The sequence below is a fragment of the Podarcis erhardii genome (assembly GCF_964252035.2).
Source record: "Podarcis erhardii genome assembly, chromosome: 7".
Lineage (NCBI taxonomy): Eukaryota > Metazoa > Chordata > Lepidosauria > Squamata > Lacertidae > Podarcis > Podarcis erhardii.
In genome coordinates this window covers 7825865-7852928 of record NC_138511.1, presented here as the reverse complement: position 1 = coordinate 7852928, position 27064 = coordinate 7825865, and the positions used below count along the sequence as shown (strand labels likewise).

Below are 27064 nucleotides of genomic sequence, written 5' to 3'. Positions count from 1 at the left end.
TAAAAAGTGTGTGTGTGTGTGTGTGCAGAATCAGGGTTTATTTGTTGCAAGGCAGGAAGTATGGAGCAAAAGATGTTGGTTTGTGTTGAGCTCCCTGTTTAATGGATTGGTATGGATTGGCAGGGGCCAGCTGAGACATCATTTCTACTGCACTTTCATCATGGTTTGCAATCAGGATGCTATTCCATTCCTTAAAGAAACAAAACAAGATTAAGCTTTTGGGAGATCTCAAAAGAAATGGAAGAAACCCGGGAGGAAAGGCAGGAGAACAGCGATTTGATCGTGATGATGTTGTCGTGTGGGTATACTTTAAAAAACCAAAAGTGGCAACCCCAGAGGAAACCCCAAGTGTGGAACCATAGCATTTCAACTCTTACACGCTCAAGGGATCACCTTGAAGGAATGGGTTTCCCAAATCTAAAACCTGACTGTGCAGTCAGTCTGAAACGGGCCCCCAAATCCCCATTTTTCCTTCTTCATTAGCTAAAATCCATTAACTTGAGCACTTGAGCCAGTGTGTGGCAAGGACCCAGCTGTATAAACAAAGCCCTCTCCTTTATCAGTACGTGATGCTTAATGGATGGCCTTGTCAGTTCCGAAGTGGAGACGGGACGGCAGAGCTGGGGCTTATATAACCTCAAGTGTCATTTCCAAGTGTGGTCATTATTCCAGGGAGCTTCATGTGTCTGTTGTGTGTATATGTGCGGAGAGAGTTCGGTGCTGAAATTTGGCAACAAGATTTGCGTTTCAACCGGCATGCTTGGCCAGCGTTGCATGGAGTTAATGACGTGAGGTCTAGGGGTGTGTTATTATTATTGCATATACATCCAGGTTGACATCCAGGAGTGTGTGAGCGTATGTTAGGTCCCTTTTGTGTTCTGGAGGAGCCTCTGCATTGAGGAGGCCCTGAGCTTATATCCTTACTGTGGAGAGAAGAAGGGTGGGGGATAAGTAAGCAGCCTTGCTCCAAGTGACTACAGTGCTCAGGTGCCCGCCTCCAGCAGAAGTGTGTGTGTGTGTGTGTGTGTGTGTGTGTGTGTGTGCGCGCGCGCGCAGGTAGGGGATGGCGGCGACCTACCTCTGCCCTACAAGCTGAGATCTACCACGATATGCTTGTAAACCAGTGTGTTCCCCTTGAAGCTGGGCGCCAGAAGGATATCCATGTCCTCCAAAGGGATGGGGCGGAAGGCGCGGGGAGCCTGCACAGAGAGTTCCTGGAACTTTGCAAACTTCTGCTTCTCTTCGTCCCACAGGTAGATGTGGGTGAAGGAGAAGTCACTCCCCAGGGCCATATATTGATGCTGGGACACGCGGAACGGCTCCATCACCATGGAGCCTCGGGAGGGCAAGGTCTGCAGCTCCGTGAACCGCAGGCCCTCCCACTTGACCACCTTGGAGTCGCCAATGTAGCGGCTGAGGCACAGGAAGTTGTCCCTCTTGACCCGGAAGTGCTTGACCATCTGGACGTCCATCACGTCTGCCACATCGCCCAGGTGGAGGAACTGCTTCTGTGAGCGGTTCCACTGGTAGATGATGGGGGCCTGGGAGCTGCTGGAGATGATCAGCCGGGGCTTGCCATCAATCTCCAGGTACTCCACGTCGGTGTCACGGTGCCACGAGTGCAGGTCCTGGTGGGAGTAGAAGCCGTTCTGGTTCCAGCGGTAGAGGCTGGTGGAGCCAGCTTTGGAGCTGTCGGCAATGACGAAGAACCACTCACCCTCGATCTGGAAGGCCTCGATATCGTTGGGCTTGCGGATCTTCTGGCTGTCGATGTCTTGGATCTTGATGAACTTGTCGATGTTGGTGTCCCAGCGGTAGATGTAGGAGCCGCCAAAGAGCTGGGCCACCACGACGTAAAGCTGCGACTCGGCCACGATGGGCTTGCAGTAAACGGCTGAGTGAGCTGCAGGAGAACATTATGAGGCATCAACACAGGAATAGGTCTGTTACAGGAATTCTAAGGTCATATATGCTTTTGAATTATGCTGCTGGAGGAGGCTCTTGAGAGTCCCATGGACTGCAAGAAGATCAAACCTCTCCATTCTGAAGGAAATCAGCCCTGAATGCTCACTGGGAGGACAGATCCTGAAGCTGAGGCTCCAATAATTTGGCCACCTCATGAGAAGAGAAGACAGTGGATAGTGTTCTCGAAGCTACCAGCATGAGTTTGACTAAACTGTGGGAGGCAGTGGAAGACAGGAGTGCCTGGCGTGCTCTGGTCCATGGGGCCATGAAGAGTCGGACACGACTAAACGACTAAACAACAACAAAGGTCTTATACTGTATGTGTGTGTGTGTGTGTGTGTGTGTGTGTGTATATATATATATATATATATATATATATATATATATATATATATATACACACACACACATATACACACACACACACACACACATATATATATATATATATATATATATATATGAATGATAAATGTTCATAAATGTACAAGGCAAACACATACATAAGTATATAAACCATGTGTCTGAAATAGTACAGGAGAGCAATCCTGAAGCCATTTTGACTCTCCTAAATTGACCTCAAATATTTCTCTGCAAGGAGGAAGGAAATGGGAAATGCTCTCCAATTGTATTTGGACTGTAGGGGCTTATAGTTCCCTGTAAATACAGTCTGGCAAGTATCTGTTAAGCTGAGCACACTATCAATATGCGTAAGAGATTCAGGAACTATCTCAAAGGAATGGCCATGCTACCCAAAAAAGGCAATCCTGGCAGACAGGAGAGAAGCAACACACTCAAATTTCTGCTGGGGACCACCTCTTTCTGTGATGTATGTATGATGTTTTGGGGGGTGGTCTTGAGCTACAGGGTGGGCAATTTCAAAAGTCTATATAAGAGCTTGCACACCAATGTTCTCAGTTCCTCTCCTCCCTCCCTGCGTGGGGTGAGACGGGGACCCTGTTGCAACAGTTTAATAAAGATCAGGCTTACTAGCCGCTTTGCTTCTCAATAGTCTCTGGTTGGCCTCTGTTATTTTCTCCTACCAATAGAGAACCTACATAAGGACTCTATATGGGCTCTTGGATACCCCATAAGGGGAAAAGGAGCAGGTTTTTTTTTACTTATATCAGTTGGAAGGAGACCCAAAGGGTCATCTCTTTCGATCCCTGTCATGCAATGCAGGAATCACAGCTAAATGTTGCAGGCAACAGACTACAAGGAGGGAGGCACCATGGAGAGAGGATTGGGAAATGAAGCAACAGCCCCTTCAAACAGGTTGCGATGAGGAATGTGGCATGCACCTTAGTCACCCCTGCTCTCTGGCATTTTTAAATGCATGACAAAAGAGATGCATCTGTTGCACATGTGCATGACAGTTTTAGGTGGACATTGTGCAAAGGCCACCCCCAGATACATCATACCTACATCACAGAAAAGGCGGTCTACAACAGAAATCTGAGTGCGTTGTTTATCTCCTGTCTGGCAAGTTACCTGATTGCATTAGCTGGGTTTTGGCCACTCTTTTGTTATTATAACTACCGGTACTTAATTCCTGAATCTAGGTCACAGGTCAAGGTCAAAGGCTCACACCCTGTTCATATCTTGAATGTGCCCTTAAGACAGGATTTGCGAGGACAGGATTTGTGAGGAAAGAGACAACGGGGAGGTTTCCCACTTTGACGTCGCAGAGAAATATTTGAGGTCAATTTGTTCAGGACCTTTTCTGTGGGGTTTCAGACATGTGGTTTATATATACAGCTATGAACATTTATATTATGACCTTAAAATTCTTATAACACAACTCTACAAATTCTATGGTTCCATCCACTGCTTACCAGGGATGCGGTCAAAGTCCCGCAGCTTCCGTTCGACATAGTCCCACTTGAGGATGCTGCAGCTGCTGGAACTGGGCTGGGCCAGGGCCACGTAGAGGTCGCTGGAGTACAGGAACGGCTCTGCGGACACAGACTGGAAAGGCAGGACCTGGTGCACCACGAAATCTGATGGAGGAAAGAAACAAAGAGACCTTGTCTGTATCCCAAACAATTCCTGCTGATGGCCTAAAAAAAGCCCTTAAATGGCTTGGGACCCTGGATACCTGAAGGGCCACATTCTACCACACCAGCCTGCCTGAACTCCATGGGTTCCCATTCCCACATGACATTAGACACTGGTCAGGAAAAACCTTCTTGATTACGATGTCCTATTTATATAGCATCCTCACCTCCTGGACATCAGTCCAGTGCCAGGGTAACCCTCCCTACCGACCCATGTTTTGCCACATGAAGTGTAGGTCGTTTATAGTCATGGTTTCATCTGTTCTGTTACATTTCATTGTTCTGTAGTGTGAACATAAGAATGTAAGAAGAACCTGCTGTGTCAGGCCAATGGCCCAGAGCCATCCTGGCTAGTAGCCATCGACAGCCCTCTCCTCCTCCATGAATCTAGGTCAAGGGAAGTAATAGTGCCACTGTATTCTGCTCTGGTCAGACCTCACCTGGAGTACTGTGTCCAGTTCTGGGCACCACAGTTCAAGAAGGACACTGACAAACTGGAACGTGTTCAGAGGAGGGCAACCAAAATGGTCAAAGGCCTGGAAACGATGCCTTATGAGGAACGGCTAAGGGAGCTGGGCATGTTTAGCCTGGAGAAGAGGAGGTTAAGGGGTGATATGATAGCCATGTTCAAATATATAAAAGGATGTCACATAGAGGAGGGAGAAAGGTTGTTTTCTGCTGCTCCAGAGAAGCAGACACGGAGCAATGGATCCAAACTACAAGAAAGAAGATTCCACCTAAACATTAGGAAGAACTTCCTGACAGTAAGAGCTGTTCGACAGTGGAATTTGCTGCCAAGGAGTGTGGTGGAGTCTCCTTCTTTGGAGGTCTTTAAGCAGAGGCTTGACAACCATATGTCAGGAGTGCTCTGATGGTGTTTCCTGCTTGGCAGGGGGTTGGACTCAATGGCCCTTGTGGTCTCTTCCAACTCTATGATTCTATGATTCTATGAATCTGTCTAATTTTTAAAAGCCATCTAACTTGGTGACCACCACTGCCTCATGTGGGAGCAAGTGTCACAGTTGAACTATGCACTGCATGAAGAAGGACTTTCTTTGACCTGTCCCGAATCTTCTGACATTCAGCTTCACTGGATGTGCATGAGTGCCAATGTTAGGAAAGAGGGAGAAAAACTTTTCTGTTATGTACTGAGTTGAATAGGATCCAAATTGCAGCAGTCTGATTGGTCCTAGAACAATAGGATTCAGAATGTAATAGTCTGATTGGTCCACAGGAGCCACCCAATCCAACTCCAGGTGGAAGTGAAGCCGCATCCTGATTGGCCTACAGGAGAATCCCGGAATTAGCCAAACATGTGGTGCCCATTGTGTAAATAATGTATATAAAGCAGACATTTTGGGGCAACTGGCATTCCTCACTACTATGAGCTGAATAAAAAGCATGAAATCCACACTCAACTCCGAGTATATTTCAGTTTCTCTATTCATTTTCTCCACGCTGAGCATGATTTTTCATGTGACCTTCTCTTTGCCTCTCCTCGTGCCTAACCCTTTCCCCCAGGGATGTGACTGAGCTGGATGCCTGGGAAGTGTCTGACTCTGAAGATGAGGTACTGCAGTCACAGATAAAGCAAGAGTGGGTTAGTTTCACCCCCTTTCCTCCTGCGTTTCCAGTCGTAGATAGAATAGTAGACTCAGAAGGCTCACAGTCGGCGGGCGGGGGAGGAATCAGACGGCCTTCAGGGGGTTGCTATGCAACCAGAAGGGAGGCACGTTTAGAAGGCTCTTTGTTTGAGAGTGGAGGGAAAGTCCATCCACCTTCCCCCCAAACCAGGAGGGCTGAAAAGGTTGAAATGCAACAGAAGTGCAAGGGAGGAAAGACTGGACTTTGGCGCGCTTTGTGCTGTGGAAGGGGTGGAGATTCAGAGTGAGCAACTAGTTACCAAGGGAGGCTCACTTGGTGCCGCTCTCTGTATGTTAATTGTAAATAAATGTACTACAAACCTGCCAGAGGCTCATTAATTCGTATTGGAGCTTGCTCATGCCTGCCAGAGATCCTGACATGGAGTTTGGCATCGTTTTATAAAGTCAGTTATGACACCTCTTATTCGCCTTTTCTCTCAACAAAGAAGTTCCAAACCAGGCATAGGCAAACTCGGCCCTCTAGAAGTTTTGGGACTACAACTCCCATGATCCCTAGCTAACAGGATCAGTGGCCAGGGATGATGGGAGTTGTAGTCCCAAAACATCTGGAGGGCCGAGTTTGCCTATGCCTGTTCCAAACGGCGCAACTTTTCTCCATGCGAGTGACCCTTCAGCCCTTTGATCATTTCGGTTGCCCTTTTCTGAACCTCCACAGGTTTGTAGTGAGACAACCAGAACTGTACACGGTATTCCAGACGTGGTCATGGCGGGCACAGATCTGCAGGAGAAGGGGATGGCAAGGCAGGGTTCCTCCCCCCACCTCCAGCAAAATCTGTAGATGTAGCGCTGCTTCTGGGTGCCATTCTATTTCCCAGAAGGCCATGCAAACACCACCTGTTCCTACCTGTGGTGACGCAGTCAAAGTCCTTGAGGGGCAGGTCCCGGATCTTCTGGCCTTGATACTGAGCGGGGCTCCCACAGAAGACGGCGGGGATACTTGTGTTGGTGCTTTCCATCCATTCCACTAGCCACTTGATGTTGCAGTCACAGGTCAATGAATTGCCCCGGAGGTCTCTGTCAGAGAGAGAGGCAATTCAGGAGCAATCACCTCCACCCACAAATTGGCTACTGTATTTTTTGCTCTATAGGACACACTTTTTCCCCTCCAAAAATTAAGGGGAAATGTGTGTGTGTCCTATGGAGCGAATGCAGGCTCCTTGGCTTCAGCGATAGCAACGCAAAGCCTCCAAAGCACAGAGGGAGCGCTCCCTCCGCCCTCTGGAGGCTTTGCGTTGCTTTTGCTGAAGCCTGGAGAGCGAGAGAGGTCGGTGCGCACCGACCCCTCTCGCTCTCCAGGCTTCAGGGATAGCTGCCTGAAGCCTTTGGAGTGCAGCAGGACCTCGTGCTGTACTCCGCAGGCTTCGGGTTCCTTTTGCTGAAGCTGGGAGAGCAAGACTCTCCTGGCTTCGGCAGAGAGGGAGAGCTGCGCAGCGCCCCTTCAGCGAAGCGGGAGGAGAAATGGAAGGGGCTCCGTTTCTCCTGCCGCTTCGCTGAAGGGGCGCTGAGCAGAGAGGGGGAGGGTTTTTTCCCCTGTTCTCCCCCTCCTATGGTCCGGTGCGTCCTATAGAGCAAAAAATACAGTAATTTAAGAGCAGTCACCCAATCCAAAGGCAAGATTGCAAATCTGATCCAGCATTCTCCAACTACTGCTGTGCCCCCCACCCTCCTCCCTAAGTACAGAAATCCCCTGTGCTTTGAAAATCCAAATAGGATTTGTTTGCTGTCCATCTTTGCCAATGATAATGCTGATCTCATAATTCAGTGGCTTGTCACTGTAGACTTATCCTGCTTAACTAGTTTTTTCTGTGGTCTTCTTTAATGCTGCCACATAATAAACAAATAATAATTATTGATGTCTGGAATGATTCTAAGTGCAAGAAAAGCAAGACAAAAACAACAGCAACCCTAGAATATTTGCTTTATGAAAATTACAGGATTTCAGCTGGAAGCTACAGGTTATGCCCTGATTGGAAATGAAGCAGTGTAACTACCCCCAAACTTTTTCATGTATTGAAATTAGTGTTGAAAGTACGATAGCGTTTGATCACCCCAACAGCATTATGGACACAAATAATAATAATAAATGCACAGTGAAAAGAATGTCTGCTTCATTTCCAGTCAATGCCCACCCTGAGACTCCCTGTTGAAATTTGATAACCACAAATGTTCTGGGTTTCGTTCCACTTTTACTGCGCTGTGGTCTCGCTGGACAGCAATATTATGGTAGCCCAAATCCGCTACTATTGTGTAAAGAACATGTTGCTTTAAAGTGAAGTTGGTGCTTTTAAGTCTCACTGATCTTGAAAAGGAGAATTGTACATATGCTTAATGCTCTCCTATTCCCCACAAATGAAATCAAATTATTTAACCGGGTGCGTCTTGCTGCTCCAATTTAAATGGGTCCATTCTGCTTGGCTCACCCTTTTCCAGCAAGCCCTTCCCAGTCATTGCTTGGACTGTGGTTAATTTAACTACAACGGTGGGTCTTTCATATATGGTGAAATTCTTGCAGCTTGCCATGAACTTGTGGGCCACAAATATGGGAGGACATTGCAATATTTGCAATTGCAAAAGGTGCAGGGAGTAGAATTACTTGCACCAAAGTGGGAAGGAACCTTACAGGTCGCTCAAGATGTCCAGCGGTTTCAGGAGGCCTCTGGGCAGCGTCTGCAGATTGTTGTAGGCCAAAGACCTGGAAAAAAAGGAAGACGTGAATGTTGGGTTGTTCCAGGGGTTCCCCTCTTTGCTGCTCTTGAGGAACATAAGGATGTAAGAAGAGCCTGCAGAATCAGGCCAGAGGTCCATCTAGTCCAGATTCCCATTCCCACAGTGGCCAGCCAGATGCCCCAGTGAGGAGCCCACAAGCAGGACCTGAGCACAAGAGCCCTCTCTGTGGGATGTGAAACACAGAGCAGTCAAGTACAACATCCGTAGAGTGGACATAAAAAGGGGATGTCTGGACCAGCCAGTCGGAACTTCCTGTTTCCTCCTAGGCTGGGACAGACTTCCTCTACATTTGACCAGATGTGGGCATGACCTCACCTATGCAGGTAACAAAATACCTCAGCGGAGGCCGCCATCTCTCTCTCTCTGACTACATTCGTCGAAGAAGCAACATCTGCTTAGCCTAAAATGCTCTTGGCTTGCAGCCAAGAAAGGAGAAAGGAGCTGTCTCCTTGTGGGATAGTTTCCAGGTGTATATTATTTTTGTAACTTAAGTCTGCCTTCTGGGATCCATCTGTGAACAGAATGTGAGTGAGTAAACTCTTTTATACTTTTATAGAAGACTGTGTCGTGTCTATTTCTTTTATGAGGGACTAAAGGGGAAATTACCAGGTAACTTATTTTAGAGGCCTTCTCGGTAGTGGCACCCGCCTTGTGGAACGCCCTCCCATCAGATGTCAAAGCGATAAATAACTACCTGACATTCAGAAGACATCTTAAGGCAGCCCTGTTCAGGGAAGTTTTTAATCTGTGATATTTTAGTGTATTTCTGGTTTTTATGGAAGCCGCCCAGAGTGGCTGGGGAAACCCAGCCAGATGGGCGGGGTACAAATAATAAATTATTATTATTATTATTATAAGCAAATGCATCCGCTGTGCAAGTTTAAAAAGGGGAATGTTACTCTGCTAAATTGTATAACTAGTTAACACAAGTTGGAAAGGATATAATCAAACAATATATCCTCTCCTGCATCCCTGAACATTCCCACACTCTCCCCTCCTGCCATTTCCAGCAACTGGTATTCAGAAGCATAGCCATTGTGGCTAGGAGCCATTGATAGCCTTTTCTTTCAGGAATTTGTCTAATCCTCTTTTAAAACCATCCAGGTTGGTGGTTGCTACTGCTGCTGGGGCAAAGGCAGACCCTCCCAGTGTCCCAATTTTCCAGGTAAAGTCCTGGAATGTCAGAAGCCATCCCGGTTTCTGATTTGATCCCAGAAGCTCCTGCTTTTGGATGTCCCTATTTCCACTGGAGAAATGTTGGAGGGTATGCAAAGTCAAACTCTGCTGCTTCTACAGACACCATGTGACCTAGCCAACCCTCATGGACAAGAATCCTGCAGGAAGACGTTGCAATATCTCTGTGGGCATAATGCATCCTGCACTTTGAATGCAGAAGCTCTCCCCCACCTCCTGGACAAATCTAGTACCTGAAGGAGCGTCTCCACCCCCATCATTCAGCCTGGACACTGAGGTCCAGCTCCAAGGGCCTTCTGGCTGTTCCCTCCCTGCGAGAAGCGAAGATACAGGGAACTAGGCAGAGGGCCTTCTCGGTAGTGGCACCTGCCCTGTGGAACGCCCTCCCATCAGATGTAAAGGAAATAAACAACTGTCTGACATCTGAAGGCAACCTTGTATCGGGAAGTTTTTAATGTCTAATGTTTTACCATTTTTTTATGTGCTGTAAGCCACCCAGATGGGAGGGGTATAAATAATAAAATTATTATTATTATTATTATTATTATTATTATCCCCGACTATTTGAGCCATGTCTTCATGATCATCATAATTCATTCGTATGCTGCCTCCCCATAGTTAAAAACCATGCTCAAGGAGCACACAGTGTGAAAAGAATTGCATAATTACAAAAATACAACAAAAGTAGTCATAAGCAATAAAAAAACACAAGCAATATAATTTAACACCTCCCCCAAACAAGTCATAATAAGATCCACAAATAGAGATACAAAAAAATTAACATCAAGAATAATGTGATTCCTGCATTGCAGAGAGCTGGGACTAGATGCCTCTTGGGGGATTTCTAGCTCTACAAGTCTATGATTCTATAACAGCAAAATTAACATCTCCAAAATTAAATCTTGACCCCAACAAAAAAACAACAACCCTAAGCTGCATTATTATTCTAGCAGGCACATCCCACACTGCCAGGAGTGCACCAGTTAATCTTAGGTTGTCAGCAGCATGCAAGGCCAAGTCTGCAGATTCTTCTGCCCAGGTGGCAACTCACAGGTGTGTCAAGGACTTGAGCCCACGAAAGGCATTTTTCGACAGAGCTTGGATGTCGTTGTTCTCAATGAACCTGAAGGCAAAGAGAAAGACATATTCTCACCCAGGGACTCCCATGCTTTTTGTAGGCCACCTTGGTTCCATAAACTCATCCAAAATACCAACTACCCTATCCTTAAAAAAAACACCATTCAGAACAGCAGTTTGCAAAACCCACCAAGGAAGATAATAAAATCTTGAATAAAATTCAAAACATTAGCAGTTAATTGCACATTGATTCAAACCCCCCATTAACTGTAGATTTTGTTTAATGAATTCAACAAAAACTATGAGTTTGACTGACACCAGTGAAATAAAAAAATTAAGGATATATATATATGTAATAAATGTTCATAAATGTACCAACCAAGTGCATACAGTCATACCTCGGGTTGAATGTGCTTTGGGATGAGCGTGTTCAAGTTGCACTCCGCAGCAACGGAGCACGTTACTACCGGGTTTCACCGCTTGCGCAAGCGCAGATGCTCAAAATGACATCACTTGCATGCGCAGAAGCGGCGAAAAGCAACGCGCGCATGCGCAGACATGCTGTCACTAGTTACGTTTGCTTCTAGATGCGAATGGGGCTCCGGAACGGATCCCGTTCACATCTAGAGGTACCACTATACATAGATGTGTGGACCACATGTCTAGAGCAGCACAGGAGGACCACCCTGAAACCATTTTCGCTCCCAAACTGACCAAATGTTTTCTCTGCAAAGAGGGAGGAGGTGGGGGAGCATCCCCATTGGCGTTTTGTTCACAAATCCTGTCTTTTAAGGGTATGTCTGTGTATGAATAGGGTGAGCCTGTGACCTGGCTCAGGAACTAAGTATTTGTCATTACAAAAGACTGGCCAGGCTCCCCAGGCAATCCAATCAAGTGACCATTAAACAGGTAACCTGGCAGACAGGAGGTAAACAAAGCACTCAGATTTCTGCTGTAGACCTCCCTTTCTGTGATGTAGGTATGATGCGTCTGGGGGGTCTTGAGGTACACCCCTTCTGTGATGTATGTATGATGTTCCTGGGGGTGGTCTTGGACTCCAGGGAGGGAATTTAAAATGTCTATATAAGGGCGGGCACACTTTTGTTCTGGGGTCCTCCTCCTTTCCTGCATGAGAGGGGAGCACCCTGTTGCAACAGTTCAATAAACATCAGACTTACAAGCTGCTTTGCTTCTCAGTATTCTCTGGTTGACCTGTTATTTACTCCAATCAATGGAAAACCTACAAAGGACTCTATAAGGGCTCTTGTGTCTCCCATAAGGGAACAAGGGCAGATTTATGTTTATTACACCAGCTTCTGAAAGTCTGATGGTCATTGACACCCCCTCCCCATCCCCTGCCAGCCCTCCACTGACTGTGTGAGGATGGACATGGCTGGAGCTGGAATAAGATGTGTGACCTTTGTCGTGTATTTTGTTGTTCCTAGGGCTTATAAACATCAGCTCTCCCCTTTCCCCCTGTTCCTGGCACTTCTTCCTACTACAAGTGTTGTCCCAGTGTGTCCCCTTGTAGTGGCTAGAGAAAAGTGACCCGTACAGGTACTGCAGGTGGGAAAGTCCGGTGAACGCATTGTCCCCAATCAAGGAAAACTTGTTGGAATTCAATAAGCTGCAAAGAGAAAAGACACGGTGTTAAGGCGGTGAGATGGGACAGTAAACCCTAGGAATGCTTGGCTTAACGTTTCATGTCAAATTCTGTGCGACTGCCATAAAACTTAGGGAACAAGCTGTACTACCAAAATGATTAATGTTTTAAATGACAATTTTAGGTTATATTTTGGTGATCAAGATTTAATGTATATTTTTTAACTGCTGTTATATCCGAATTGCCTCTGTTAAACCCAATTGCAATTCAATGTATCCCTGTTGTGTTTTATGATTTTTCTGATATTGTAAGTGAGCCGGAACTGGTCTGTGACAGTAATAATAAAATTCATTCATTCAACATTTCATGTCGTGTTGCGGGGGTTGGACTAGATGACCCTTGGATCCCTTCCAACTCTTCTACAATTCTAGGATTCACAAGGAAATGGCTTCAGAAGAGGGAGAGATGGGAACTCAGCGCCTCTTAGTTGAGAGACCAGCAACTTTAAGCTTTCCTCCTCCTTTAAAAGGTAAAGGTAAAGGGACGCCTGACCATTAGGTCCAGTCGCGGACAACTCTGGGGTTGCGGCGCTCATCTCGCTCTATAGGCAGAGGGAGCCGGCGTTTGTCTGCAGACAGCTTCCGGGTCATGTGGCCAGCATGACTAAGCCACTTCTGGCAAACCAGAGCAGCGCACGGAAACACCGTTTACCTTCCCGCCGGAGTGGTACCTATTTATCTACTTGCACTTTGACGTGCTTTTGAACTGCTAGGTTGGCAGGAGAAGGGACCGAGCAGCGGGAGCTCACTCCATCGCGGGGATTTGAACCCCCGACCTTCTGACCGGCAAGCCCAGAGGCTCAGTGGTTTAACCCACAGTGCCACCAGCACTCCTTTATTCCATCCCAGTTGCTCATCACATGAATTCTGCAAATTCATCACATGAATTCTGCAAGTATTTAGAACTCGCTAAAATGACAGAGTTAATAAGAAATCAATCGGTAGATAAGCTTAAGAAAGAATGGGAATGTTTTAAAAATTACTTGAACAAACATGGTTCCAACAATAACACTTGGCTGTGTTTAGACAGAGGTATCCCAAGATGGAGACCAATAATTAAATACAGATCAAAGATAGCAATGGCTGAAATGAAACCAGAGAGCAGATGGAAGGCAACAAACCAACAAATTAAAAAAGGGATTCAATCCAGTAGGAGGGACTTTGTGAGCAGCATCCCCTGGTACTGGTTTGAATTAACAAAATAATGCTTTTTGTTTGATAGGTATTTTTAGTCTTGTAAATTTTTCGGTTTCATTTTCATTCATTTTTCTTTTTCGTTTTTTCTTTTCTCTCTCTCTCTCTCTATTTCTTTTATATAATACACATTTATTCTAGATGTTTGATAATTTGATAATGTATACTGTAATAACTATAATCTAGAAATATCCACGGTAAGTTGTGTTTTTTTCTTTGTTTTGTTTCTTGTATGTAATGTATGTTTAATAAAAGTGAATAAAAATAAATAAATGTGCAACCAAAAAATAATAATTCTGTAAATAGGAACTAAATCCTGGGTTTGTCCCCGCACTTCCCAATCCTTTTCCTTTTTGTGTTGTGACTTTTAGAATGTAAGGTGTAAGGAGTGTTCTTATTATTGATATTTATAAGCCTCTCTGGGAGGGTTTTTCTCCTTACTTTTTCTGAAAAGCTGTCTAAAAATATTTTTTTTAAAAATCAGTAAATGCTGCCTCCCACCTCATTCAAGGTCTGATTGACATATTTAAGGTAAGGGTAGGAGGGGATTTCCCCCCCCCCAAACTGATTTTCCAGTGACCCCGCAGGTGGTGTGCCTTCAGGACTGATGTCCTGCTCTGCACATTGCAGAATATTTATTTATTTATTCATTTAATAAAATGTATATACTACTTGATCACAAAAAACCCCGCACTCAAAGAGGTTTAGGGAAAAAAGATAAAACAATAAAACCATCAGTAAGAAAAATGAACAACTTTAAGACTTTCAAAAAGTTAAAATAACAATAGAATAAAAACTGATTTAAACTTGCACCACCTTTCTAAAGATCTGGGTAGGCTTGTCTAAACAAAAAATGTTTTTAGCAGGTGCCAAAAAGTACAGCAAAGGCACCTGCATGGTCTCAAGAGGAAGGGAGTTCCAAAGGGTAATGGTGCCAATTCTGACAACTGAAGCAGCCGAGTAGGCATGTAGGGGATGAGGCTCTATTCTAGAGAAGAAAAGTACCAACTAGCAGTTTGGGTTATGCAGAGTTCCTCTCAACTTGTAAAGGAGCTAAGAACTTGCAAGGAATTCCAGTTCCACAAGAGCTCTGCTCTGCTTTGACCTAGTAAACTTATCTCATGGGAAGTTATCTTGACTGTGAAAGGAACTCCAGACAGTTTAGTTGAAATGGACAGAAGGAAAACAAAGGCTCATGAAAACCAGATGTTTCCCACTCCAGTTGGGTGCAAAAGCAATTCTATTAGTGCCTTGCCCCATGGCATTAACTATACAGTGGTACCTCGGGTTAAGTACCGGTACTTAATTCGTTCTGGAGGTCCGTTCTTAACCTGAAACTGTTCTTAACCTGAAGCACCACTTTAGCTAATGGGGCCTCCTGCTGGAGCCCGATTTCTGTTCTCATCCTGAAGCAAAGTTCTTAACCCAAGGTACTATTTCTGGGTTAGCGGAGTCTGTAACCTGAAGTGTATGTATCCTGAAGCGTATGTAATCCGAGTTACCACTGTATTGCAGAGTCCAAATTCCAACCACTGCCGTTTCTAAGCTGCAAAAGTTAATGTGTCAAGGCAGAAAGGATGTCGTCTCATCTGCTGCCATGGAAAACCCTGCCCTTTGCCCAATTACAGTGGTACCTCGGGTTACAAATGATTTGGGTTACAAACACCTCTGGTTACAAACTCCATTAACCAGGAAGTAGTACCTCGGGTTGAGATCTTTGCCCCAGGATGAGAACGGAAATCGCGCAGCAGCAGTGTGGTGGCAGCAGGAGGCCCCATAAGCAAAAGCGTGCCTCAGGTTAAGAACTTAACTCGGGATAAGTTTGTAACCCGAGGTACCACTGTACTAGCCTAGGCAGTCACTCTAATGGTAAAGTTCTTTGGCTGGCTAACCAGCGCTGTGACAACTCAGGGTAACAAGAACCCTCCTCCCCAAAGACAAAACCAGGGGAAACAGACAGGCAGAAAGACATACAGGAACTGCAGGAACGGGAGGTGAGCAAAGGCGGCTTCTTTGATTTCGCTGAAGTCTGCATTTATCAGAGTCCTGCAGGAGAGGAGAGGGAAAGAGAGAAAAATGCTAAAACGTCTGCTGAAACAGAAGGAGGCAACTGAATCTCACAAAAGGATCTGTGCAGCAGTAAAAAGGTGGCTTGTCCATGCTTCCACTTATCCTGGGCCTGGAAAACACAGGAATGAGTGGCATTTTCCTTGCCCCATTCCTTTCCCTGGGAAAACCCATGCTTTTAACTCTAAATGGGAGCGAAAGTCAATCTGGAGAATTGCCCTTTGCTCTGACTGAGCACTAAAGAGCAGTTTCCCCCGGGGAAGCTCACAAAACACTGGGATAAGAGAAAAGTTTTTCTCTGTCTCAGCACTAGAACTTGTGGACATCCAATGAAGCTGAATGTTGGAAGATTCAGGAAAGAAAAAAGGTATCTTTTGTGCAAAAGGTAAAGGTAAACGACCCTTGGACGGTTAAGTCTAGTCAAAGGCAACTATGGGGCTCCCTCACTTTCAGGGCGAGGGAGCCAGCGTTTGTCCGTAGACAGCTTTCCTGGTCATGTGGCCAGCAGGACTAAACCGATTCTGGTGCAATGGGACACCGTGATGGAAGCCAGAGTGCATAGAAACACTGTTTACCTTCCCACCAGAGCGGTACCTATTTATCTACTTGCACTGGTGTGCTTTTAAACTGCTAGGTTGGCAGGAGCAGGGACAGAACAACAGGAGCTCACCCCATCACGGGGATTCAGACCATCAACCTTCTGATCAGCAAGCCCAAGAGGCTCAGTGGTTTAGACCACAGCGCCACCCACGTCCTTCGTGCAGTGCATAGGGAAAGCATGGAACTCCCGCAGGAAGCAGTGATGACCAGCAACACTGATGGATTTAGAGGACCAGACAAAGTCAAGAAGAAGGAGAGGGCTATTGATGGCTGTCCTTTGCGACTACAGTTGGAATCAGCAGTGCTTCTGAATACCAGTTGCTGGAAACCAGCTTGGGTATGGACTGCATGCCCTCTGCATGGCGACGTCTGGTCAGCCACTGTGAGAACAGGAAGCTGGACTAGATGGACCACTGGCCTGATCCAGCAGACACTTCTTAACTTCTTATGTTCTTATGATACACAGAGAGTTTGTGTACCATCGCACTACCATCCACAGTATGTGGATTCCACACCTGTGTAATTGGTCTGTACTTTGATGAGAGAGTGCAGGATTCTGTGGTTCCAGAGAGTGAACAATCTCGAGACAGGTAATAATAATAATAATAATAATAATAATAATAATAATAATAATAATAATTTATTTATATCCCGCCCTCCCCAGCCGAAGCCGGGCTCAGAGCGGCTAACAACAATAAAAGTAACACAGTTTACATAAAATCAGAATCAATTAATTGAAATGCATTCTAAAATCAATTCATTCTAAAATCAATTCATTCTAAAATCAATTCAAAATAAAATTAATGGCAACCATTGGGCTAGAGTTCTGTGAGGATTACAGAAGGAGGAGGTCAGACTGTGCCTTGGCCAAAGGTCTGGTGGAACAGCTCTGTCTTGCAAGCCCTGCAGAAAGATGTCAAGTCCCGCAGGGCCCTGGTCTCCTGTGACAGAGCATTCCACCAGATTGGGGCCACGGCTGAAAAAGCCCTGGCTCTGGTTGAGGCCAGCCTAACCTCCCTGTGGCCTGGGACCTCCGAGGTGTTTTTGTTTGAAGACCGTAAGGTCCTCCGTGGGACGTACCAGGAGAGGCGGTCCCGTAGGTACGAGGGTCCTAGGCCGAATAATTGTGGCGAAACCAGTTTCCAATCTGCAAAGTAGGTTGCTTCTCCATTAGTGGCTCAAAGCACGAGCTACAAATTGGCTGTTTCCAATCACACTCCCACCCACAAACTCACTCACGCCTGCTTCCAGATGTGTGTACGGTTTATCTTTTTTGTTGTTGCATTTGTGTTCTATCTTTTTCTCTGAGGATCTCAAGGGGGCTTACATTGTTCTCCCCCTCCCCATTTTATCCTCACAACAACCCGGTGAGGTCGGTCAGGCTGAGAGGCAGGGAGTGGTCCCCGGTTCACACCCAGTGAGCTTTTTTTATTTGAGGTGCCCAGATAATGCCATTGTCATCAAAATGCCAACCTATCTCCGCCCCCGCCCCCATTTTGTTTCCCCATACTGGTAACAAACTATGAAACCCCGCCAATGCTTATGATCCTTTCTGGGGCAAATCTAACAAATTATTTTATTTTATTTTTTTAAAAAACCACTGTTGTTAACTGCTGCCTACAACCTAGTTGTTTGCTATGAAATAAAAAAATTAAGGTGTGTGTGTGTGTGTGTGTGTGTGTGTGTGTGTATATAATGTTCATAAATGTACCAACCAAGCGCATACATAGATGTGTGGACCACACATCTGGAGCAGCACAGGAGGACCTCCCTGAAACCGTTTTCACTCCCAAACTGACCACATGTTTTCTCTGCAAGGAGGGAGGAGGTGAGGGAACCTCCCCATTGTCATTTTGTTCACAAATCCTGTCTTAAGGGTCTGTCTGTGTATGAATAGGGTGAGCCTGTGACCTGGCTCAGGAACTAAGTATTTGCCATTACAAAAGACTGGCCAGGCTCCCCAGGGTATCCAATCAAGTAAGCATTAACAGGTAACCTGCCAGACAGGAGGTAAACAACACACTCAGATTTCTGTTGTAGACCGCCCTTTCTGTGATGTAGGTATGATGTATCTTTGGGTGGTCTTGGACTCCAAGGCGGGCAATTTAAAATGTCTATATAAGGGCAGACACACCTTTGTTCTGGGTCCTCCTCCGTTCCTGCGTGTGAGGGGAGCACCCTGCTGCAACAGTTCAATAAAGATCAGGCTTATGAGCTGCTTTGCTTCTCAATATTCTATGGTTGGCCTCTGTTCTTTTCTCTGACCATTAGAGAACCTACAAAGGACTCTATAAGGGCTCTTGTGTCCCCCATAAGGGAATAAGGGCAGATTTACGTTTATTACAGCTAATTAAGACCCTGAAAAGCATCCTAAGGGTCTGTCTGCGCTACTGACTTTATTTGCTTTTAATGCCACTCTCTTACCCTAAGAACCCAGGGAATCATAGATCTGTGGTAGGAGGCCGCTCACCAACAGGAATCCTTTGTGGAAAGCTAGGGCAGCAAACGTTAAGATAAAACTGATTTGCTTGCAGTGTATGGCTGGGCATCCAATGTCATCCTCCTCACTGTCAGGCTGTCCTACATTTACAGATTTCACGTCATCTCACTCACTGGCTACAGGCCAAATGCTAAACTGCACATTTTTCTAGCTGGTAGGCGCCAGCCATCAGAATCCTGATAGCAAGTGACTGGACCGTGCGGACTTGTTTAGCCTTTACTGTAGTTGTTATCTGCATATTTTGAAAATCTTTGAATTATTGTTATTTTTTAAAAAAGGTTGTCTCCTGCCTTTAGCTCTCAGTAGGCAGAGCCTGGGGCCCCCAATCTTGCTCCATTCCACACGTTCCCCTGAGATTGATCTCTTCTCTCTCTCGCCTTCTCCTCCTCTTCTTGCAGTTTCCCTTGCAATCTCTTTTATACATAAACTGAGCACAGCCAAAGAAATAGAGTCCCTTGGCAGAGAGGATGCATTTAAAGATCTCTCCATTTGCTGTGATTAATGAAGGGTGGTTGGAGAGAGGCTGGAAAAAACACTTAAACAAATCAATGCGGGCATCAGCATTGGCACAAAGACAGAGCCAGGCGCAGCAGTCTGGGAGAAAGGTGTTAGGAAATGCCAGAAATTCCCAGTGGGAATAGGATGGGGTTGTGGGGCTGCTTCGTTTCCAGACCCTTGGTCACCCTCCCCTATTCCTTCTGAAACCTTGGTGCCCAAAATAGTCGCACTATTGCTTCCCTTCTTCTGTTGATTCAAAACCATCTCTCTCTCTCTCTCTCTCTCTCTCTCTCTCTCACACACACACACACACACACTTGCAGTGAGAAGTGGAATCCTGCCATCTCAGTTGATCACACCTTCGTTCTGCATAAAATGGAATTATCTCATCTTATTATGCAGTCTGCAATGACAAACCTAGACAGCATCTTAAAAAGCAGAGGCATCACCTTGCTGACAAAGGTCCGTATAGTTAAAGCTATGGTCTTCCCAGTATTGATGTGTGGAAGTGAGAGCTGGACCATAAAGAAGGCTGATCGCCGAAGAATTGATGCTTTTGAATTCTGGTGCTGGAGGAGACTCTTGAGAGTCCCATGGACTGCAAGAAGATCAAATCTATCCATTCTTAAGGAAATCAGCCCTTAGTGCTCACTGGAAGGACAGATCCTGAAGCTGAGGCTCCAATACTTTGGCCACCTCATGAGAAGAGAAGACTCCCTGGAAAAGACCCTGATGCTGGGAAAGATGGAGGGCACAAGGAGAAGGGGACGACAGAGGACGAGATGGTTGGATAGTGTTCTCAAAGCTACCAGCATGAGTTTGACCAAACTGTGGGAGGCAGTGGAAGACAGGAGTGCCTGGCGTGCTCTGGTCCAGGGGGTCACAAAGAGTCAGATACGACTAAACGACTAAACAACAACATTATGCAGTCTGAATCCCTCACTTCAGGCTGTAGGTGATGGTGAGGTGAGAGAGGCACACACAGAAAGCCCTGTCCAGAAGCAAGAAACTGGCATTATCAACAAGAGGAGTTTGCCAAAGCTCGCTCTCTCCTTCTGATGTGCTCCATGCAAGCTTGTTTTTTAACATGTGGGAAGCAACAATTAAATGCCCTCTACCTGCCCACAGTCTGAAGTGGCATAGTCCAGAATAGGGGTGCCAACCTGAATAAGATATGGGGGGTTGCCCCCTCAAATATTTTACTGAGGGGCTGAAGACCCCTCAGCCCCTAGGAGTTGGCTCCTATGGCCCAAAATACTGCCACCTCACTGTGCACCAATGTCTCTGATATTTATATATTTAACTTCACCGCAGTTTACAAAAAAGATAGAACAATTAAGAATTAAGAAAAATTAACAATAATCTATACGAATATTGGGTAGCTACAGAGATTTCTACAAATCTCCTTAGACTGGAGAGCAGATGACTGACAAGTGACACGGGAGCCATCTTCAAATATCCTAAGGGCTGTCCCATGGAAGATGGAGCCAGTTTGTTTCCTGCTGCTCCAGAGGGCAGGACCCCAACCAACAGATCTAAATGAAGAAGAAGAAGAGTTTGGATTTGATATCCCGCTTTATCACTATCCTAAGGAGTCTCAACCTGGGATGTGGGTGGCGCTGTGGGTTAAACCACAGAGCCTAGGGCTTGCCGATCAGAAGGTTGGCAGTTCAAAACCTCGTGATGGGGTGAGTTCCCGTTGCTCGGTCCCTGCTCCTGCCAACCTAGCAGTTCGAAAGCATGTCAAAGTGCAAGTAGATAAATAGGTACCACTCTGGCAGGAAGGTAAACGGCATTTCCGTGTGCTGCTCTGGTTCGCCAGAAGCGGCTTAGTCATGCTGGCCACATGACCCAGAAGCTGTACACCAGCTCCCTTGGCCAGTAAAGCGAGATGAGCGCCGTAACCCCAGAGTCGGTCACGACTGGACCTAATGGTCAGGGGTCCCTTTACCTTTACATTCTAAGGAGTCTCAAAGCGGCTAACATTCTCCTTTCCCTTCCTCCCCCACAACAAACACTCTGTGAGGTGAGTGGGGCTGAGAGACTTCAGAGAAGTGTGACTGGCCCAAGGTCACCCAGCAGCTGCATGTGGAGGAGCGGAGACGTGAACCCGGTTCACCAGATTACGAGTCCACCGCTCTTAACCACTACACCACACTGGCGTATGACAATAAAAGAGACCCTGGCTCCACATTAGGAATAATTTTCTGACAGTAAAAGCCACTTGACAGTGGGACAGACTCCCTCTGAATGTGGTGGACACTTCTTCACGAGAGGTTTATAAAACAGAAGTTGGATGGCTACCTGTCAGGGATTCTTTAGCTGTGATTTCTGCCTTGGAGTTGGAGTAGACGGCCCTATGAGTGCTGGTTCTGTCTCTTAATTCAGCCTTCCCTTGCCTGGTGCCTTCCAGATGTTTTGGACTACAGTACACATCAACCTCAACCAGCACAGCTGCATGACACTGGCACCAATAGGAACTGGCTCATGAAAGCTGGGGCTGATGGGATTTGTGGTGCAAAACTTCTGGTGGGGAACCAGGCAGCCCCACAAGCCCCATTTTGTGCACACATGTGCATAGATCCACGCCACCAGTTTTACACACCTGAGTGTGCTCACCACGTGAAGCAGGCAGGCCCTAGGGCTGCACGTTTATATCGTGCTTCTGAGGTTTCTTCCAGACAGCTGGCTGCTGCCAGTGTAATGAATTATTGCTCTCCTGTTGCAAGCTGTAAGTGGAATTTCAATTGACTTTCCACACCTTCGTTGATTTTGCACTTCCACACCAGTAGATAGGAGAGGAAGATGCAACTGGGTTAGTAGGGTGGGGGTGGGGAGCTCTAAGTGATCCTCACATAAATAAGTAAATCAAAACCTCCATTATTTATTTAGCGCTAAGCATTCTACTGTGGTTGCCTATTGCTACCCATGAAATGTTAAAACACAATGCAGATTAAAAAGTGTTTAATTAGCACAAAACCAAATCAAACCAGAAAATCATGTCTAAAACGGTGCTGATGGAAAGAGTTTAATGTTTAAAATCAGCGCTATAGTTTTATAGTGCTATATCAGTGGTACTATAGGCACTAATGAAAAGATCGATTTAAAGCAATTAACAGGCTTTGAAATGGTGTCCAGGAAGGTGTTTTGTCTATGAAGACAACATAGAGTTCCTTTCACTCTTTTACCTGGGTTTTAAAAATGTATTGGTGCTTTTAGTTCATGCTGTAAACAGAAAAGCTTCTCTCAACACACTACTCCAAGACTAAAATAATGATTTTTGGAAAACGCAGCCCTCAATATAAATGGAGTTTGGATCAACATGATTTACAGCAAACTCGCTCCTTCAGATATCTTGGAGTCCTTTTTAGTGAATCATTGTCTTTGAAGTGGCATTCCCAAAGCACAGAAAGCTATAGGGACACCGATGAAGTTTTATTTTCTGGAGTGTGGACAGTTGTTTCTTCCAGCACTGAATCTTTTTGGTAAGCAAAGTGATCCCACAAATGCTGTATGGAGCTGAAATTTGGGATGACGATGTGAACTCTATTAAAGGGTTAGAAACAGTTCAGAATCAATTTCGTAGGAGATAATTCTCCTTACCCCGCAGAACAACAGCTGCACTTCTGTGTAGGGAAGCCAGATGGACAATGATCAGAGCAAGACTGCATCCGATTCAACTATCTGAAAAGATTTACTTCCTCACCCTGCGAGGTTTTCCAGACCTGTGCTGTATGGGGAACAGCTCTGGGGGAAATCAAACGTTCAATGTATCTTGGATTGCTATAGTGTCCATGAATTGAACAAGTTTTTGAATATGGCCAAGAGCCCACTAAGGCTCTACTGGACAGAATCCGGACGGGACCTACAATAGATTAAATCTTCCAAATGTTCTCTGTGGTTCCCACTCTTAAAACAGGGCATTTTAGAGCCAATTATTTGTCTAAAAAACTCTTACCTGGTCCATTAAGACCTGCCGTTATTGAACTCTGTTTCTAAGCAATGCCCTCGGCTGTGGTGGAAGGGCAATATAAGATTTCATACGTAAATAGACTCTGTATTTGTGGGCAATCACATACTTTGTTATTTGTTATATTACACAGAACCTAGGAGATCTTTTCTAAATCCCATTTGTTCAAGAAAGCAATCTCTAACCCCTAGCAAACTGGCGAAAATGTATTATTCGAAGTCAGACACATGCTGGAAAAGTAAAGGGAAAACTGGGTACATTCTATCACATGGGTAGGCAAACAAAGGCCCGGGGTCCAGATCCAGCCCAATTGCCTTCTAAATCTGGCCTGCAGACAGTCCTGGATTCAGCGTGTTTTTACATGAGTAGAATGTGTCCTTTTATTTAAAATGCATCTCTGGGTTATTTGTGAGGCATAGGAATTCGTTCATTATTTTTTTCAAAATATAGTCCGGCCCCCCACAAGCAGAGGAGTAGCAAGCCAGGTGGTACCCGGTGCAGAATTTTTTTTGTCACCCCCTCCCCCCACATCGACAGCTTGGGGTAGGCTTGGGAGTCGTGGGCGGGCGCCGAATGTCTGCACCCTTCCTACGCCTCTGTGCCCCCACCCCTGCGACTCCCAAGTACCCCGAGCCATTGGGGGAAGGGGGGAAGCTATGCCGCTTTGCTGGGGTGCTGGCAATTTTTATTTTTAAATATATATATATATATTTGTACCTATGACATGTGAGGATTGTTCAATTCTGTTGCATACAATTTAGCATGTTTTCATTTATTGCTTGCAACTATCTCGGTTTTATTTTTGTAATTATGCAAATCTTTTGATGTTGTAAACCACCTGGATCAAGGTTTTAACCATGGGAAGGTGATGAAGATGCCCCTCTCGTGTCCCCAATCAATCTGGTTTTCCGGATTTTTGCTTTAAAGTACGGAGCAATGCAGTGATGCGCATTAATGCTTGAATTGTCCCTGTGCAACAAAGGAGCGATGTAAGAGCAAGCGCTGCACCAGTTCCACCCGGCTGACATTTAATATGGATATTCAGTTGTATTTATGGCATGCAAGCATCCCACATGCTCAGATTGCACCATGGAGTGGCTGCGCACACTCTCCCCCCCCCCGAGCTTCCCACATACACAATCATGTTGGCTGGAAACTTACTTTATTTTAAAAAGGAAAGGAAAATCAAGATTTGTGGGATGCTGAATTTTGTTTATTTATACCAGTGCTTAAAAACATGCTGCAAGCTCACATGGCTCCAACTTTTCACTGCACATGCATTATGTTATTGCATGCTGCTAAGAAATGAGAAAATTGGGGGGGGGGGGAGACCCTGTATGCACTCGGTACATATTACAATTTGTGGTGGAATTGTAAGCTGGTGCAAGATTTTTAGAATTTAAGTTTGACAGAAATGATAAACATTACTAAAGAAACTCTTGTTTGTTGTCCAAAATGAATGTTACTGGATATTTTTGACGATACCGGTGTAGATATGTTGTCAAAAGAATTGGTCTTTTGCATGATCTTGGCAGCTCAGACAGTAATTGCAACTCGGTGGCAAATAGCCTAAAATCTTACACTTACCACTCACTCTGGAATATGGCTATGATGGAGAAAATTTTTCATAATCCCCACTTGATCACTGCAATGAAAAGCCTGGTTGAGCTTTCACAGATCTCACACCACAGAGAGAACTTCTATATCACCTCAAGGTTTATGATATAACCAGTTCAGCTTCACGTCATTAAAGGCAGACGAGCCAAGTGAATGTCAAGAAGCAACCAAGAGTTTTGTCTCTCTAAACCAATGCAGCCACTGCCTTGCATTTGCATGTAGAGCTGCCGTTAAGGACCATGTTGGTCTTTTCACCTGCAAGAAGCCATCTATAGGCAGTGCGGCATAGTGGTTAGAGTGTTGGACTAGGACCTGGGAGACCAGGATTTTAATTACTTGGACACGAAGCCCTTGGGCCACTCACTCACTCTCAGCCTAGCCTACCTCACAGGGTAGTTGTGAGGATAAAATGAGGACGATCAGATTTATGTATGCCACCTTCAGCTCCTTTAGCAGAAATGGGATGTGCATGTAATTCATCATCATCATCATCATCATCATCATCATCTATAGAACCCCCCTCTTTCTCGAGGAGCAAAAGAGCCATTCCCCAGCTGGGATGCAACATCTGGAAATGGACCTTCACAGGAGACCAGTCTGAAGATGCAGACCTTTGCTCCCAATGCTGTCTGTGCTCACCCGGGCAATCTAACCCCTCACTTCTGACCCCTCATCCCTGTCATCTGTCTCTTGGACACCAGCCGGCCCTGTTCCACCCGGGGACACCATCTCCACATGCTCCTGAACCCCTACTGCATAGCAGCCCGTCACCCACCCACCAAGAGACAGATGTGCGCCCTCCCCAGTCCCCATCCACTTACAGCGAAATGACATCCCTGGGCAGGCTCTTGGGGATGGCCTTGGAGTCGACGCAGAAGGCTGTGTCTCTGGTGCAGGAGCAGCTGGGCGGGCAGGGGGGAGGCCTGGGGGCTTTCCGGCAGGTGGCGGGCAGCCAGAGGCAGGCCAGGCCCAGGAGGAAGAGGAGGAGAAGCTGCCCCAGCCTCTGCAGCTCTGCCATGGCCTTTTCCTGGGAAGGAACCAGTCCTCCAAGGCTGGAGAAGGTCTCCCCAGGGAGAAGCGGGCGTTTGCAGCAGCAGCAGCTGAGGAAGATGATGCAGGAGCGAGCCGAAGTCTCCGCTCGCCTCCTCTACAGCTCCTGGTTCCTCTTCACTGTTTGCAGGCTGCTGCAAGCTGCTGTGAGCTATCTCATCCCTGCAGGAAGCTGCGCTCCTCCGCCAGGCGTGATGGAGAGACGCGCGCAGCACGAAAGCGCCAAGTTCTGGACTGATCACTGATGGGGAGGGTGGATGAATGAGCGGCGCATCGCTGACTGGATACAGCCTCAGCCTGGGGGATGTCGCGGCGCCCGCGGGGGGCGGGTCGTGGAACAAAAGGTCGGCTGCACGTGGGAATAGAGCGCAGCTGAAACAGCAGCAGCTGCTCGAAGGAGCTGTCCATCTTCCGCAGCCGGGGAAGCCTCCTCAATCCAGGAGAGAGAGGGAGAAAGAGGCTGAAGACAGGTGGCCAGCATCTCGGCACGCCTGACCGTGCAAGCTGTTAAGCCGGCGCTTGATTGGGGTGCTTTTCGGGGTGAAGCAGAGTGGGGTTGGAGCTGCGGACCTGGGTTGCTGGCAGAGAGATCAGCAGCTTTGTTTTTATTGATTGCATTTCATAGAATCAATGCTTTTTTTCCTGGGGGGGAAAAGTTTAGGGGTACTCTCGTTTTCCTACTCATATTGAAATACTGCCCCTCAATGAGGTCAAACTTAGATTCGCAAAATGTTTAGGGGCATGCACACTCCTGCGTCCCCCCCCCGAAAAAAAGCACTGCATAGAATCATAGAACTGTAGAATTGGAAGGAACCCCAAAGGTTCTCTAGTCCAACCCCCTGGAATGTAGTGTGATAAGAATTTTAATATTAAATGTTCATAAATGTACCAACCAAGCACCTACATAGCCTTCCCGTTGTCTTTTCCTTCACAAATCCTGTCTTAAGGGTATGTCTGTCTGTGTATGAATAGGGTGAGCCTGTGACCTGGCTCAGCAACTAAGTATTTTGTTGTTGTTTAGTCGTTTAGTCGTGTCCGACTCATCGTGACCCCATAGACCAGAGCACGCCAGGCACTCCTGTCTTCCACTGCCTCCCGCAGTTTGGTCAAACTCATGCTGGTACCTTCGAGAACACTGTCCCACCATCTCGTCCTCTGTCATCCCCTTCTCCTTGTGCCCTCCATCTTTCCCAACATCAGGGTCTTTTCCAGGGAGTCTTCC

The 27064-nt window shown here is 46.2% G+C and overlaps 1 protein-coding gene across 1 annotated transcript; it reads right to left on the bottom strand.

The window, feature by feature from the left end:
• Positions 1-1056: 1056 nt before the first annotated feature.
• LGI3 (leucine rich repeat LGI family member 3) lies at positions 1057-26208 on the bottom strand. The gene is made up of 8 exons (XM_081868478.1): positions 25614-26208; positions 15515-15586; positions 12240-12311; positions 10659-10730; positions 8307-8378; positions 6531-6700; positions 3801-3965; positions 1057-1903 (listed from the first exon to the last, which is right to left on the bottom strand). Exons 1-8 carry the CDS (start codon positions 25808-25810, stop codon positions 1086-1088), a joined length of 1638 nt encoding a protein of 545 aa, XP_081724604.1. The 5' UTR covers positions 25811-26208; the 3' UTR covers positions 1057-1085.
• Between the last annotated feature and the right edge of the window lie 856 nt (positions 26209-27064).